Genomic DNA, 16,028 nt, shown 5'->3' on the forward strand with positions numbered 1-16,028 from the left:
CTGATGATTATTCAAATGACAATGCTGACGAATTTAACTCTTTGAAATCAAGGATGAGAATTTCCTTGGTTGCCCAAATCGAATGCATTTTCAAAATATTCTAAAAGGCCTTTTAAAGTCGTCATTATCTAAAAATAATGTATCCAAGTCAGCTGTCTTTTCTTCCGAATGAACAAATACATCAGACAAACGATTAAACACGCTTGATTTATAAAGATAATAGCTTTCAATCATTGAAAAAGGGTTGAACCGATAGACCTCCGTGAGGCTTATCCGTATTTTTCCTAGACACCTGCATATTGTTTTAATAGAAAAGGGAAGATTCAATTTCAATACTGCATTTATTCATCGCCAAACTGATTGATTCGCAAATAACTAAAAGGACAGTTTCGCATTTTCAAAGAATTTCTGAAGATCGTCAAAATCAGCGGCGTTGTGCCAGGAATGCTCGTCACCTTCGTAGTGAGCATCCATAGTTCGTCTTCTACGAGCGAATTCGTTTTCAAGCTTTGCTTCCAGAGATGGCTAAAAAAATTTTTTAAAAATTTTTTCTTTGCGCATTTTTTATTAATCAGGGCTTTACGATCTCTGAGGAATCTCTGTCTCGAAAAAGGGTATCACTATGTTAAATTTTCAAAAAACAAGCTTACATGAAAAGTAAAATCGAGCATTCCATCCAAACTTGGCATCGCCTGGGCAATTCCCGAAAGCAAAAACAAAGCTGAAACAAAAAATCTCGCCATTTCCTATTTTTTCGATTTCAGATGTGATTCTGACTGAAGAAGTCGTCATATTGAAGATGTTTATATATCCGATTGTTAGAGCGCCGCTGCTCTCTCTGACGAGCTTGATGGATTTAGCGATGCGCAAATTCGAAAGCAATCGCGGATTGATTTTGACACTCGAGCTGGGTCAGACCGTTTTGCCATTGTTTGAGCGTCATTATTCATTTAACAATTTTATTTAAGTTAATTTATTCGGATTCGGATTTGCAAACTGAATGCGAGGGAGAGTGCCGAATCGAGTACAATCGCTGCCGACTGCTCTGTGAAACAGAGTACTGCCAGTCAATATGCGAGCGGGAATACCAAAGTTAGTTCACTAAGCATCACAATCACGCAAGGTCTTAAGATTGCCGGGATCAATGTCAAACTTATCTTTGCGATGAAATAGCCTGTGAAAATGGTGGGATTTGCGTTGTGGAAGAAGGTGTTGGAAAATGCAGCTGCCAAGAGCCTTTTTTCGGTGACTCCTGCGAAAAACATCCTTGCGAGAAGTTAGACTGTCAGAATCAGGGAACTTGTGTTGTTGACTCTGGAAAGGCTAAATGTTTTTGTCTTTTTCCATATGAAGGGCTTTCTAGCAGCTCTTTAGAATTATTTCAAATTTCTTACATAGTAAGCAGGATTTAGAAAGCTCTATTAAGGGGGTAGAAACAGCTTTTTTCGAAAAAAGGCCATTTTTGACCAGCGCTACAGACAAGAAAATCTTATATTTTCAATTTTTCTCTTCATATTTAAATAGAAACATCTTAGATCTAGGAACATCTCCCTCGAAATTTGTTTTAGTCATCAAATTTTTGAGTAATGGGGCTCAGAAGCAACTCATCTCTCCGATATTCTCGATTTTCGCACATTTTCAACCTCGAATATCTAGAGTCACGTAAAAGGAAAACAAACTTCATTAATATTTTTGTGAAGCTTAACCCCTTTTTTAGGAACATTTATGAGGAAATTCTGTTAAGATAAATAAATCTGATGTTTTCTTATTTGTAGCTTCAGTCCAAAATCGAGAAAGCTGTTTCTACCCCCTTAAGATAGGAGATAAATGTCAAACTCATCCCTGCGATGAAATTATCTGTGAAAATGGTGGAAATTGTGTGGTGCATGAAGGTGTTGGACAATGCAGCTGCGAAGAGCCTTTTATTGGTGACTTCTGCGAAGAACATCCTTGCGACGAGTTTGAGTGTCACAACCATGGAACTTGTATTGTTGACTCTGGAGTGGCAATATGTATTTGTCCGTTTCCATATTCAGGGCTCTCAATCAGCTGTTTCAAATTATTCCATTCTCGTTTCGTAGTTAGCCGGACTCAGGGAGCCCTGTTAAAGATAGGAGATAAATGTGAAAATCACGTCTGCGACTGGATTGAGTGCCAAAACGAGGGAAACTGCGTCGTTCAAGATGAAATTATTAAATGCGACTGCCTTGCTCCTTTTTTCGGGAGATTTTGTGAAAAACATCCATGCGATGATTTTGATTGCGGAAATCAAGGAAATTGTATTGTTGAATCTGGAGATGCTAAATGCGTTTGTGACTATCCATATCAAGGGCTCTCTATCAGCGACTTTATTGAAAACTATAGTCTATGGACTATTTTTGCTGATATATTTCTGATTGAGCAGCTCTCAATGAGCCCCGAATAAAGACAGGTGATGAATGTCAAACTCATCCTTGCGATGGAAAATTTTGCGAAAACGGTGGATATTGCACTGTTCAAAATGGAGCTGGTACATGTTATTGTCAGGAACCGTTTTTTGGAAACCTGTGTCAAAATCATCCTTGCGATGGAATATTTTGTCAAAATTATGGAAACTGCGTCATTCAAGATGGAGTCGGCCAATGCAAATGCCCTGATTTTTACAGTGGAGACCTCTGCCAATGCCCTCCACAGTATATAACACCAACGAGCAGCTACGACTGGCACACAGCTAAAGCCCACTGCGAAAGCATTGGAGCTTTTTTGGCATTCTTTCGAAACGAAAATGATTTAAATCATTATCAATCTGTTCCCCACGATAGTCAAGAATGGATTGGATACTACCAAAAATATCCCGATAATAATAATATCTACGAAACTGTTGATGGAGAGGAGGCAATTTTTTACAATTGGGATGTTGATGCGGGTAAGCCAAGCAGTACCTCTAGACGATGCGTTAAAATCAAAACCGACAAAGGTTATCTTATGCATGATTTCGATTGCAACGGCGTGAGAAAATTTACTTGTCAGAGATCGCAAAATTGCTGATGCCATTCATGGACTCTTGATGCAAAATTCCTCTTTATTTGTGCAATGAATATTTTTATCGAACATTTATTCTTGACTAAACTTATAAAAATTATCTTGATTCTTTACAATAATACATTTCCATACTTGAAATCATACTTGAAAAAATTTCGGCTTCAAAGTTCAAGTTAGTTTGTGTATTTAGATGAGATTAGTTATGTTTGACCTCTCCCATCTTTCTTTTTTTCAGAAGTTCCGACCGCCAACTATTCAATAAGAATGTAATGTATTGACGATTTTTAAGCGCAAAAAAAGCGAACGTAGGACAAAATTTTTCCTACTGACTTAAAAAAAGAGAGACAAAGTCGAAAAAACTGAAATGTAACTAAATGAATAAAGGTAGTGTTTAAGGTTCTCATAAAATTAAGGGGGTCACTGTTGAGAAGAGCAGCTTACAGCGCGACTTTGAAAGACTGACACCCATATTCATCAAGAACAGGGGTTGTCTTGACGATTATTCTGCTTGAAAATCTGATCCTTTGTCGAAAGAGCCTTAAATTTTCACCCCTCTTCCCACGGCTAAAATACGGTATCCACCCGCGGAGTCAAGCTCATATGTTTTGCATAATTAAGCAAATTGTCAATGCGCTGATTACCAATATCCAGAATATTAGCCGTTTACTTCATCTTTCCCCTTCCAGTAAATTTATTCAAACTCGGTAAAAGAATCTTGTCTATAACAATTTTAAAAAGTAAAGAGGATTAGGATCGACAAAAACACAAGTAAGCAATAATTTAATCAAGCGAAAAAACTCATTTGGCCGGAGAAAAAATCGTACGTGAGCGACGAAAAAGAGAGTAACTACTTTAATGGATAATAAGAGCAGTTTAACATGTCTTTTTATGGTTTTATAAACGATTAATCGCTCAACTTTCCCATCAAAATTCTCAGAGCGTAGTTTGAGCTTGAGAGGGTTAAATCGAAGAAAATTAAGAGAAAGGATAATTTTCTTGAAGAACGTTGAAGGTAAAATTTTAGAAGTTTTAAGGAAGTCATGTAACGTTAGGGTTAAAGTTAGGACTCGTTTATGGCAATAGGAGATTCTTTTCGTTGAAATTTTAAATGAAAAAATTTTCAAACTTCATACTCTTAGGCTCTTTTTTACAACGAAGGGTTTAATCTTTCTTTTTGTGAATAAAAATAAGGGTGTCACAGCGTTAATTTTTGATTAAAATAGTACCAAAGATTTTTCTGCTCAATTTTTACCAGAAGAATCATCTTCTTCAACAGAGATGAAATTAGAAAAAAGAAACGTCATTTGCCAAGAATGCCAAATAGAATGACAGTTAAGAGTAGTGATGATTCCATTAGCAGAAAAAGTTGAAGAGGTACTGTTGTAAATAATTCAACTCGCTCTGTCATATTATGCCGTAAAACCGACTCATATAACAATATCCTCAACTCAAGAGAGTTCCATACTACTAGAGGGAGCCGAGCAGTTCTTTATTTTATTCGAAGTAAAATCAGACAGATCCAAAAACATTCTTTCTTTTTATACAATTTTCAAATCGTCTTTTTTTGAAAGTAGAGAAGGGGAGAGATGGATGCGCTCTTAAAACTAGGCCCGGTTGAAACCCCATTTTGAACCCTTTTTTAGGTGAAAAATATAAAAAGAAAACATGTTCAACCCGAGTTTGGATCACATTTGCGCTTGCCAGAAATACTACCCAAACTTCAGCAATTTTGAATTCGACTTCGGAGCACCTGGAGAACCCTCTTTTTCTGACTCAGATTCTCAACTATCCCTTGCTGCTGTCTCCAGTGCTGACTCATCGTATTCTTGGTCCGGGTTAGTCAGAATCTGTTGCGAATTTGTTAATTGGTAGGTTTGATGAGGGAGCTTTCGATGATGTCCCGGATATCGACCAAAATCAACTGAACAACGTCACCGTCGGAAAACAAGCGATTCTATGGATTTCGCTACTTGTTGGGGCTCCATTGAACATCATCATTTTGATCGTCACCCTTTCAAACTGGCAGAGGAAATTTTCAAGCTCCGCGCTTTTTGTCGTCCATCTTTGTATAGGAAAAAGTCATCAACAACAAAAAAATATGATTCTTTTTTTCATGGTGACCTTTTCAAAAAGCGGATTTGTTGATTTGCATCCACGCGTTTATCAATCTTTACGACAAAAATGACCTTGCATCTTCCGGTGGAATTCTTATGTAAGTACAGAATGATTTGAAACAATGCACGGAGGAATTTTAGGTGCATTTATATGGAAACATCGACTCAGTTCTTCATCTGTCTTTCTGTATTTTCGCTGGCTGCGATTGCTTTTGATCGATGCGTTCACTTGGTTTCACATACTTTGTCGCGGATTTCAGTGAAGAATCATTATTTCTTATTTGGAATGGTTTGGGAACGGGTGAAAAAATTATTTTTGGAAATTGAAACCATAAAACAAGACAATTTTCTTTCTTATTTCAATTTTTAAAATAGTTATTTTGAGGGAATTAGCTTTTTTGATTGTATATTCATGACATTCGAGTAGTCTTCCTTGATTTTGTCGACTAATTTACCCCTTCATAAGGTTTTGAGCATAGCCCTGGTTATACCACAGATCATGATGGCGGAAATGCACGAAACATATCAGTGCCGAATTGTTTATTCAAAATATACAGAAGAAGAATGCACCAATCTCGGAAATCAAACACATGAAACCTGCGCGAGCATAAACGGCACGCACAGGTTCCTTTTCAAAATATCAAATAAAAGCCCTAATTCATCGATTTTCCAGTGAGTGCCAGGCTCCGAAGCTGCCGTATCAAATTTATTATTATATTATCTTCGCCGTTCTTGGTTTTCTTGCTCCGCTGCTCATTATTGTTGTTAGTTATATTCTTATTTTATGGTCGATTGTTAAAAGCCAGGTTTGCAAAATACATTTTATTCGAGGATGATAATTATAAATACTCTTGTTGCATAGGTTCGACTGGGTAAGCTTGGGCAGTCGAATAAAGAAACTGACACGCACGTCAATTTGATGATTGGCTCATTATTCGTGACGGCGATAATATTGATTGGACCGTATATTATCTTCATGTTCGTTTTAGTAGGTATGACGCATATTTTTATTTGAAGAGTATATTCTCAAGTGAATATTCGGAGAAGGGTTAAATAGAACTCATTACAGTTATTTGAAGGCGACGCTAAATATCTGAAAATACTGTCTGTTGCCTCATTTTATAGCTTGTTTTTTATAAAGCGAATAGTTATTATTTTGTACATTTTTGTCTATCTCGATGACGTGATCGTTGTCAGAAGTGTTTCATTTTCAAAATTTGAGGTTTGTTTTCGATAGAAGATGAGTCTCAGGCCTCTTGTTATATGGCGACCTGCAGGTGTTTACCGACCATCTTGATAAAAGTCATCGATTCATGATTTTTATCCATGTAAATAATCAGCCTTATTTCACTGATATCAACCTGTGATTTTCCAGACAAAATTGGTTTTATTTCAATTAAAAGATATCTGCATATTTTCGTGAAATTAAATTTAATAACCAATTACTGTAGCCTCTCCTGAAGCTCTGGGGGACCCAACATGTCGAAATTTCAAGCACACAGCAGAAATGATGGTCTATCTTTCTCCAATTGCCAACGCGGTACATAAAAACTGCTTTTTTATCCTTTTCAATAATTCAGATAATGTACTCATTCTGCGGAAAAAAGTTCCAAAAGACTTTGGCCGACACAATCTGCTGCAAAAACAAGCGCGGCTTCAAATCTCGAAGCTTCACTCAAACAACCCGAACTGGCCAGTCAACGCGTAATCAATGGAATTCGCATACAATTCATTCAGGTTCTATATTTTCTAAAATCAACAATGAACATCATCAATTAATTCCACTTATCATCATTTTTTAATTCTAGCTACAGAATGCTTCCTCCTTAAAACCAACAGGAGCATGTCTATTTGACCAATCAATGATTGTCAAATAAATACACCATATCATCGACAATCATCATCATCATCATCACCATCCATGATATTTATACTGTAATTTGCATGCACTGTCATTTTCGGGAAAGCGGTGGGACGCGACAAAAAATTTTATCAAAAACCGCAATTTTTGTCGTTGCGCGCTGCTTTTCCTCATTTCCATCCTCTTTTTTCAACAAAAACTGGAACTCCGTTTTTTCCATCCTTTCTTAGAGAATCAATTATTCGCCTCAGAGCCTTCCCTGGCAATAGAAATGAGAAGCGGCCCAATGGTGGTTCCCAACGAGTTCACATCCTTACAGAGCTGATACTGTATCAACTCTTTTTCACTGCTAGGAAAAATAATAAAAAATATGTTCAATTGTTCAAAAAGCGCGCGTACCTACTTTTCACTTTTGACATTTTCCGATAATCCGGGAGTTTTATGATTCCTCTTTTTTCTTCCCATTTTCATTTTTGTACTTTTCGCTAGAGAAAAAATGTCGTTTTCGCGGCATTTAGCGAGTGAGAAAAGGGTTGAAAATAGAGATAAAAGACATATTTTTCTATCCTAAGAAAGTAAGCCTGTCAATTTTAACCCTTTTGAGTCAGATAATGACATGTCCGAGGAGAGAATTCTGGACCTTTATTTCAACAAAAGGGAGGACATCACTCCCTTTGTCCTTTTTGATTTATACACGCATCCGGAAAATCTTCTCAGAAATCTTGCCCAGGTAAATTTCAAACATTTTCTACAAATTTGACGAATATTCACGACAAGGGTTTCTTGGTGAACACAATTTCAAAGATGAGGCAAAAGGTGAGACATACGAGAAAGAGAATGAGCCTCTTTGAATTTCCTTCCGCCGGCCGAAGCGACAGTATTTTCGACAAAAATGCGCTCAAATCATTTCATCGCAAGCGCCTAACGAGGCACCACGGCAGCAGCGGAGCTTCAAGTAAAATCAACAAGAAATCGCAAAGGTAAAAGCACAGAAAATCAGTCAATTTTTTATCAAAAATTTAAGAACAGAAATAATTTTAAAAACCATAATAGTCGTAAATATATTTCAAATTAATTCTATTTTTTCTAGGCATCATTTGAATATTTTTAAGTAAGAGCTACAATTTTCTTTCGAATCCAATGGATGAGAAACAATTTAGTTTTGATGATCTTTCTAGGGCCAATTCGATTCTAACCCTTCACGGCCGAACAGTCACCCTCAAGTTCGACTACTTCATCGAAATCCTCAACGCTGTCAATTTCGAACTCACCGGTGAAAACGTCCTCAAACTCTCCCGCCGCGAATGGATGCTCCAAGAGAATCGCCAAAGCAAAATCGCCATGGTCGAAAAAGAACTGGTTCTTTGGGGCGTTCTGACACTTAATGAAAATTTCATCGAGAAAATCATCGATGCTCAAGAATCGAAACTCCAGTGGCTCGTTTTTGTCGCCATGTCAGCTCGTAAAGCAGCGCCATTTTGCCGACGATTCCGGCTAAACGGCCAAAAACGACTTTACTACGAGCTTTCGGAAAAATACGAGCAGCTAGCCTGTAGCTTGCTCAATGATGTTTCCAGGGATTCTCCTCTTCTTGGAGTGATTCTAGTACGAAGGAGGCAAGCGGCGTTGGGTTTTAGAAATGTGCTGGATACGGGACATTTTGGGGATTTGGCGGCGCTCATGGCGACGAATCCGGTTCAGGAAAGGGCTCTTATGGATAAGGGAAATTTTGATGAGAACAGAGTAAAGATCCTTTCATACAGGAAGTTATCACAAAAATCTGGTACGGTGCTCTCGATCCAGAAACACCAATGGGTCCAATGATTTGCTCAATTATGAGTCCTCTATTTTCTCCTCTTCTCATCCACCAAAGGTTTCTTTGTCAACAATTTTTTCATTCAACGATTCTAGTACCGACCCATTGATTGACTACAACACTCGAGTTTTCAACTGCACGGAGACGAATCTTGTAGACACCGACGAAAACGGCATGGATGTGGAACTAAGCTATTTTGAAAAAGTCTTTGTCTTCTTTACCGCTCCTTATACCGCCTGGTTTTACAGGTGATTTTCTTCCTTGATTTCAACTCTTTCTTTTTCCACTTTTCAGCCTCCTGTTCCACATTTCCTTCCTGATCTACTACGCTTACGTCATCATTCAAAAGTTCTGCTACGCTCCAACTATCCACGAAATCATCGTTGTTATCGTCTTGATCGGAGTCTGCGTCGAGCAAATTCGTCGTCACATGTCGGGAAATACGAAAAAAGGGATCGACAAGATTTTTGACAATTCTTACAATATTCTCTACCTGATGTCATTTGTGCTTGCTTCAATCGCTGGTATTTTGAGATTCGGGGTAAGAAATTAAAACACCATAAGTTAGAGTCTCACTGTCTTTTTGGTATTTTTTTTCAACGGTCGATTAATTGGAATACTTGACATATCATCATTTTTAAATACAGCAAATTTATTTGGAAACAAAAATTCTAGATCTGGCTAGCAATACCTCAAGAAACATACGACTCCCTGGGCCCGTCTTATTCCTGGGGAGAAGCGTGTCCGCCCCGGATCATCGGGGCTCAGGCTTTAAAAAACGTACGAACAGAAGACATCATCGGAGGAGAAGGAGTCGATATCGACATCTACCTGAAATGGGCACAAGTTCTTTACGGCTCTTCGTTTGCTTTGATCGGCTTGAATATGGCACAATTTATGAGGATTCATCCGAATTTGGGACCTCTTGCGATTTCTCTTGGGCAAGAAAACTTAAAAATAGGGGGAGAAATTAATGATTTTCTAGGTATATGTTGAAAGATTTCTACAAGTTCTGCTATTTGCTGCTGGTAATTGTGCTTCCTTATGGTGTCATTTTTCAGTTTTTTCTTTATCCTAATGATCCAAGGCATGATTTTCCAGACGAATGTTGAGCTGCTCAACTTGAGTCCACCAAAGATGATACAATACTTATTGTCAATTTAATTTCATTTATGAGAGTAAAAAATATCTTAACTTTCCCTATTGATTCTACACTTATGGTTTTAAAATTGCAAATCATCAAAAAGACTTACTCTCCAATACCCCGGCCACGTCTTCGCCAAACTCTCCTTCAAGCCCTTCTACGCGATCTTCGGCGAAACATTCAAAAGTGAAACCTCAACCTATGCCTACGAAAACGTCCCATCCTGCGCTGCCTCGCAAATTATGATTCCGACGCCAAACTCAACTCTTGTCCACAACGCTGGAAACATTGAAATCTTGCATCTTCAGGGAGAAGAGGATGTTCCTGAGTTTGAACCAACAAGTCTCTTTTACAATATTCCGTATTTCAAGGCTAGGCTCGTATCTCTCTCTTTACTTCAGCGTCTAGACAGGTTTTTGAGCCCCGTGTACAGCCGCATCACCTGTACGAAGAGAACAAGACTGAGGTCTCGATAAACGGGCTTATCCGCCTTGGCGATTTCAAAGAAGCCGTGGCGGAAAATAGGATGAACTACACGGAAGACGATTTGTTGTACCACGGCGTACCAAATTTCCTCGCTCCTGGAAGCAATTTTACCGATGATCAGCTTTTCATCCCAAGGCAGGAGAGCGTCTTCAACCCTGTTTTTCCACGTTGTCCAGAAAGACACTGGTTCAATAGTATTTTGTTGATGTGTTATATGATGCTGGTTGCGGTGTTGTTGATAAACTTGTTGGTGGCGATGTTTGCGACTACATATAACAAAGTACGTATGAGGACTCTTCCCTCAGGAAAACAGTAATAGTTAGAGTTTTCATTAACAATCGTTTTGAAAACTGATAGAAAGACGTTATTTTTTACTTTCAAGAGAGAGTTTTTATTTAAATGAGTTTAAAAATCATCCATGAAACATGAATGATGAACAAAAGATGAATGAAACAATAAAATCAGAACTAAACCAATTTGTGGAAATGAATTTTTGGATTACCAATAAGATTGCTGTACTTGGCCTTCCGGCCAATCAAAACCCTTTCTATAAAAATCAGTTTCGAAATTCGTTTTACCCTAAAATCAACATAAATGATAAAAATTGATAGAAATTGTAAATAAAATAAGCTCGATTATGGTGTCGGAATTCTTGACAGTCTTTTTACTTTCGAAATTTTTTTTGAAGATCCATGAAATTGCATGCTTTCCGAGCAGCAATCAAAATATTGATGTTCGACTTGAACCTTCTTTCAACTGATATTCCAACCCGTCATTTTGTTAAAAAATCCAATTCCAACGAAACTTCATTTTCCGAAATCTTATTCAGCGGCAAAGATTTTCAAGTTCAAATCTCGATATTTTCAGCATTTTTTTCAAAACGAACATGAAGTTATTTTCTTCTAATGACCATAAAAATCATTCCAAACAAGTTCAAAAGCAACTCGCTAATCAGTTTCTTCTATTCCACGGATTCGCTACGGGGACTGACCACTAAGCCCCCGAAAGAGCGACTTTCAACGTCATAAAAACGCGTTCAAGAGTGAAATTTTGAAATTGTAGATTCACGAAAGCTCTGAGCAAATTTGGCGGCGGCAGAGATACGAGCTTCTTTTGGATTATTACAACAACCCTGGTCGACCAGTGACTCCTCCTTTCAGCTTGCTGCTGTCGTTTTACTGGCTCATCAAATACATCATTTTGCGGATTAAAAATGTGAGCCCGGAAATGGCCAAGAAGAATATTCTCTATCCTCGGATGTTCGGACAGCACTTTTTGCGATTGCCGCGAGAAGAACCGACAGGCCCGGAAATGGTTCTGCCGAAAGAATTTGGGTAAATTTAGATACCGCAATTATCCGCTTTTCGAATGTGGATCAAAAAGTAAATCTGGATCAGTGAACCTTTTCTTGGCTCGAAAAACTGACATCAGAAATTCACAGAGAATGTCCAATCCAAACATAAAATTATCGTTCGTTATAGCGTCTTTATTTTGTAGAATTACAGATTAAATTACGTCGTGTCCATCTTAAAAGAACCCTGTATCAAAATAAACTCAATTTATTCAGGCAAATCTTCCACATGCTCGACAACGTTGAACGAAAAATCATCCGAGGAATGCATTTCAGGTGCGTTTTTCTTTTCAACACTTTTTCTTACCTTTGATTCTAGACCTGTCGACATCACTTCCGAATCGAAAACAGCGCGATCACGTGTCATGGAACTGGCAGAAATGGCGAATGAAATTGAGAAAGATCTTTTCAGAACAACCAACTGATTGACTACCGTTTATTTTATTTCTGCTTATGATCGAATACAGGCGAATCTATTAGAAATTGCTCTTCGTCGTTGAATGGATACGGAAGGTGGAAGGGATCGCGTTTCTTGTAGGGGATGAAGGGAGTGTGTAGCGGACTGTTATCGTCAAACATGTCCCCCTGAATCATGTCGAGAGTTGGTAAAATTCAGACAAACCTGTAGAAAATTGATCAAATCGTCGAACTCCCCCAAGTATTGGATATAATGCGCAGATGCATTTTGAGCCAAAAGCGATGAAGCGAAAAATATAAAAAGGGCATTCCTCATCCCGAAAAGAAGATATTATGAGAGTGTCTTTAGGAAGCTTTGCTTTATATAGCAGAGAGCGACATGTGACTGAATATGTACATTGTTAATCGAAGAGCTTTTTTGCTTCAAATTGGCAGTTAAAAGAGCGTTGGATAACTTATTCTTATCAAATGAAAGAGCCACAATATAATTCATCAACTGTCATTTTTTGACAGAAAACTGTATTAACCCCCCGCAACGGAAAGGAGATACGAAGGGAGCACGTGCAAAATCAGCTCAGTTTGATCATTTCGCATGTTTCAGCTCTTCGAAATCCAAAAAAATCAAAGCTGCGAAAAAATGGCTTATGACCAGTTTGACGCTTTGGGCAGTCACGTGTTTTTAATTGAACAGCTAGGCTTAAAACCTCATCCTTTTTGTAAAAAATGGAGCGTGAGACTTGTCAAAAAGCCGGCTTAGGGACCAAAATTTGGTTGTTTTTCCGCGAAAATTATGAAAAAAAGGTGCTGGAAAAAGGGAAAACCGCAAGAACAGGATGAAGACGCATTAAACAAGAACACGGGATTTTTACTAGAAAAAGAAAAATGATGATGTTGCTTTTTTAAAGCAGTTAAAAGACGATTTCCGAAAGAAATAATCTTTTTTTTTTTTGAAGTCAACAAGGTCAGTTTCGTTTATGAAGAAAATATGATTATTCAATTTTGGAAGTTCAAACTGCGAAAATGACATTTTTCTTCGCACTTGATGCCGATAATATTTGGGAAATGAGACAAATCCTAAGATCTTTTGCAAAATATTTACACGCGTCCGATTAGCAGCTGTAAATCCCGGAAGCTAGCGTCAGAGGATCAACTTCTTCACTTGAACATCATCCCTTCTTCCCGTTTTTTCGAATTGAAATTTTTGAGTTTCTGGGAAAATGCACACTAGAGTTCTTCACCTTAGAGCGTCTTAGGTGAAATTGGCGATTCTGTTAACCACGTGCCACGAAATTTCAAACTAATAAAATTATGGAACTCCGATATTACTTGATTTGACGGTTTTGACTCGAAAGAAACTCAAAATAAGACGTTTATTCGACTAAAAAAAGTTGAATAAAGGAGCCACTCCCTCAAATTTTTGATTTAAAAATGTTGATTATATAATTATTGGCGAAATGGCAAATAAGTTCTTTCAGTTTTGAGTTGACCTTTGCTTTACTTTTCTGAAGCTGCTACTTTCTCATCAAATAGAGGTGTAGAATCTCATTATTTAATTCTTTCAATTTTTTTTTTATCGAAGACAAGAATAATGAAACTGAAACAACTTGCTTCCATTATCGGTCTTGGGTCGGCCTGCCCGTAAGTACAGTCGTGTCAACCCTCTTTCTTGAGTTTAGAAAAGAGATGAATATCTACAGCAAGAGTGCATAAATCTTTGTGGCGAAGATTACGCGACTTGTGGGGAAAACTGCGATGGAACTGAAACCTGCTTCGTTACAGGCTCCGAAATTCTAGCTTTTCTCATTTTTGAATGAAAGATTTTGAGCTTGAAGAAAGACTCATGCACTGAAACCTACTCGAGCTGCGTTCGATCTTGTCCTTGCGAGAAAAACTGCCCCGAGGGCTGTGCCAATTGCGAGAATGAAATTTGCAGGCGGCTCCCCTTCTTCTCTGTTCTCGGCGATCAACCTTTTGCGGATAGGACTCAGTACGTCATGGCTGTTGATGGAAGCGAAAGGATGGAAACAAACTTGGTGATTCCAGAGGGAACTGCGCGTCATGATTACTTGAAATAGTAAGAGAGTACGTTTTTCAACTTAACTTTGCGATCCCATATTTTCTCGCGAAAATTCATTTCGACGGTAACTTGGTTATCTCAAAGCCAGAAAACTAAATGCATTAATATTTTTGTGGTAAAAGCGCAAATCTGGCAGCTGATATGTTCTGTATTCGAAATTGCTAGATTGAAATTTGGAAAATTTAGTTCATAGTTAACTTCAATTTGTCAGGATAAAATAAGGGTGTCAAAAAGACAGTCTATGATTATAAGAGCCTTAGAAAACCTTAAATTATCTTTGAGACTTCTATTTTTGACACCCTTTTTCTTATCTTTTCAAGAATTCCGTTATTTTTTTTCTTTTTGAAACTCATAGTTTGAAATTTCTGAGAAGGCAAAAAGGAAAGAAAAACAGTTTGTTCCTTGAATTTTTAACCGAAAACCAAATCTGTGGTTTTCCAAAATTTTTCTTTCCTAAACTCATCTTGTAAAATATTGATTCTAGCGCTGGCCACGCCATCCTCAATGACAAGCTGTACATTTTCGGCGGCTCCTCCGATTTCAAAAAGGTAATCGAGCTGAATTTTGTTGAATTTTTCGCTTTGTCATTCGACAAGGTCAAATTCTAAAACTCATTTTTTTTTTTACTTTTCAAGATTGCGCGGCTAGACGAATGCGAATTCACCGAGCTGCCTATTCAGCTGATAGACCCGTTCGACTCCATTTCCGGCGCGTTGATGAGTTTTATGAATAGAGGTCAGCTTTTTTCTGTCAAAAACGTTGTTGATTTTGTAGTTTATCTTTGCTTCTTCTCGTATCCGTATAAAACCTGCCAGGAATTTGACGGAAACGACGTGACGGACAGCTATTTGAGAACGAACTTTGAGCACTGCTATGGATCCATGGGGATTTACAACGATTCGATGGTCGTTCTCGGTGCTGGGGACTGGCCAGGAGAGAAGGTTAGAAGAAAAGTGGAGCAGCTGGAAGTTGGTGGATGGAAAGAAATTGCTGAATTTCCTGTGTAAGTCCTAGAAAAGGGGTTATTCTCCCTCATTTTGAGCGGATTCTTATTAGTAATTTTCCCAGTTTAGCATCTTTTATGATAGCAATATTCGGTTTATAACTCAATGGAGTATAATTATAAAAAAAATCAGTAGAAATGATCAAATGTCATCATTATGATTTGTTAGAAAAAATCCGGAGATAACTTGTATCTCTAGAAAATTTATCTTCATTGAAATTCATTAGTGATATCGCCTATTCATCAACTGTAACTGTTCCAGAAGGCATGCTCGTTCTTGGCGGCTGGAATCCCGGTTGGAATACTCTGGTAACAGAGTTCAATCAGCCAAGGGACACAAATCCCAATACAGGTAGAATCCTTTTTCTTTCAAATTTCAAGTTTGAACTCATGACAGGCATCTACTACAAGCAAATCTACCTTCTAAAAGAAAACGTTTGGTCCCTCGTTGGAAATTTAAATGAGCCAAAGTCTGACGCCACTGTCATTCGCCTTGGCGAGTGGATCGTTTCTGTCGCTGGAGACAGTAACAACAATTTCGTGGAGAGAATCAACTGGGATGGCGAAGCGGTTACGTCGGTGGAAATTATCGGCAGTCACGCGAATACCATCCTTCGTCCGATTGTCTTCCAGAGCGAAAAGAACTTCTGTGTTTGAATTTTTCTTTTGATCGAAATAAAAAATAACAAGAAAGACAGTTTTGTTAATATTTTTCGACAACAGAAGACCTATTTTTGC

At 38.0% G+C, this 16,028-nt stretch overlaps 3 protein-coding genes and 2 long non-coding RNA genes across 5 annotated transcripts; 4 read left to right on the forward strand and 1 right to left on the reverse strand.

Annotated features, from left to right (window-relative positions):
- Nucleotides 1-322: 322 nt before the first annotated feature.
- LOC145705706 (uncharacterized) lies at nucleotides 323-764 on the reverse strand. The gene is made up of 2 exons (XR_014134631.1): nucleotides 651-764; nucleotides 323-525 (listed from the first exon to the last, which is right to left on the reverse strand). It is a non-coding gene; the product is annotated as an uncharacterized LOC145705706 (long non-coding RNA).
- Nucleotides 765-3,300: 2,536 nt separating this feature from the next.
- On the forward strand, nucleotides 3,301-5,076 carry LOC145705505 (uncharacterized). The gene is made up of 3 exons (XR_014134600.1): nucleotides 3,301-3,405; nucleotides 4,665-4,856; nucleotides 4,894-5,076. It is a non-coding gene; the product is annotated as an uncharacterized LOC145705505 (long non-coding RNA).
- Nucleotides 5,077-5,606: 530 nt separating this feature from the next.
- Nucleotides 5,607-7,349, forward strand: LOC145704445 (uncharacterized). The gene is made up of 6 exons (XM_081781905.1): nucleotides 5,607-5,759; nucleotides 5,809-5,941; nucleotides 5,998-6,127; nucleotides 6,587-6,675; nucleotides 6,716-6,872; nucleotides 7,227-7,349. The coding sequence occupies exons 1-6, from the start codon at nucleotides 5,635-5,637 to the stop codon at nucleotides 7,319-7,321; spliced, it is 729 nt and encodes a 242-aa protein (XP_081638031.1). The 5' UTR covers nucleotides 5,607-5,634; the 3' UTR covers nucleotides 7,322-7,349.
- Nucleotides 7,350-10,067: 2,718 nt separating this feature from the next.
- LOC145704717 (transient receptor potential cation channel subfamily M member 2-like) lies at nucleotides 10,068-12,260 on the forward strand. The gene is made up of 4 exons (XM_081782185.1): nucleotides 10,068-10,722; nucleotides 11,505-11,776; nucleotides 12,010-12,069; nucleotides 12,113-12,260. Exons 1-4 carry the CDS (start codon nucleotides 10,483-10,485, stop codon nucleotides 12,216-12,218), a joined length of 678 nt encoding a protein of 225 aa, XP_081638311.1. The 5' UTR covers nucleotides 10,068-10,482; the 3' UTR covers nucleotides 12,219-12,260.
- A 1,528-nt stretch (nucleotides 12,261-13,788) lies between these two features.
- On the forward strand, nucleotides 13,789-15,973 carry LOC145703459 (uncharacterized). Its single transcript, XM_081780818.1, has 8 exons — nucleotides 13,789-13,848; nucleotides 13,892-13,982; nucleotides 14,046-14,284; nucleotides 14,772-14,835; nucleotides 14,923-15,022; nucleotides 15,062-15,290; nucleotides 15,518-15,642; nucleotides 15,688-15,973. The coding sequence occupies exons 1-8, from the start codon at nucleotides 13,799-13,801 to the stop codon at nucleotides 15,945-15,947; spliced, it is 1,158 nt and encodes a 385-aa protein (XP_081636944.1). The 5' UTR covers nucleotides 13,789-13,798; the 3' UTR covers nucleotides 15,948-15,973.
- The last annotated feature ends 55 nt before the right edge of the window (nucleotides 15,974-16,028 follow it).

Source organism: Oikopleura dioica, chromosome PAR (genome assembly GCF_907165135.1).
Source record: "Oikopleura dioica chromosome PAR, OKI2018_I68_1.0, whole genome shotgun sequence".
Classification (NCBI taxonomy): Eukaryota; Metazoa; Chordata; class Appendicularia; order Copelata; family Oikopleuridae; genus Oikopleura; species Oikopleura dioica.

What these genes read in the sequence shown, in the direction of transcription:
- LOC145704445 (XM_081781905.1), top strand. Translation starts at nt 5,635, where the DNA reads ATGATGGCGGAAATGCACGAAACATATCAGTGCCGAATTGTTTATTCA. An exon ending in AGCATAAACGGCACGCACAG is followed by an intron (nt 5,760 to 5,808) that starts GTTCCTTTTCAA and finishes TCGATTTTCCAG; the next exon opens with TGAGTGCCAGGCTCCGAAGC. An exon ending in TTCGCATACAATTCATTCAG is followed by an intron (nt 6,873 to 7,226) that starts GTTCTATATTTT and finishes ATCCTTTCTTAG; the next exon opens with AGAATCAATTATTCGCCTCA.
- LOC145704717 (XM_081782185.1), top strand. Translation starts at nt 10,483, where the DNA reads ATGAACTACACGGAAGACGATTTGTTGTACCACGGCGTACCAAATTTC. An exon ending in GTTCTGCCGAAAGAATTTGG is followed by an intron (nt 11,777 to 12,009) that starts GTAAATTTAGAT and finishes CAATTTATTCAG; the next exon opens with GCAAATCTTCCACATGCTCG. An exon ending in ATCCGAGGAATGCATTTCAG is followed by an intron (nt 12,070 to 12,112) that starts GTGCGTTTTTCT and finishes CTTTGATTCTAG; the next exon opens with ACCTGTCGACATCACTTCCG.
- LOC145703459 (XM_081780818.1), top strand. Translation starts at nt 13,799, where the DNA reads ATGAAACTGAAACAACTTGCTTCCATTATCGGTCTTGGGTCGGCCTGC. An exon ending in GCTCCTCCGATTTCAAAAAG is followed by an intron (nt 14,836 to 14,922) that starts GTAATCGAGCTG and finishes TTACTTTTCAAG; the next exon opens with ATTGCGCGGCTAGACGAATG. An exon ending in GGACACAAATCCCAATACAG is followed by an intron (nt 15,643 to 15,687) that starts GTAGAATCCTTT and finishes AACTCATGACAG; the next exon opens with GCATCTACTACAAGCAAATC.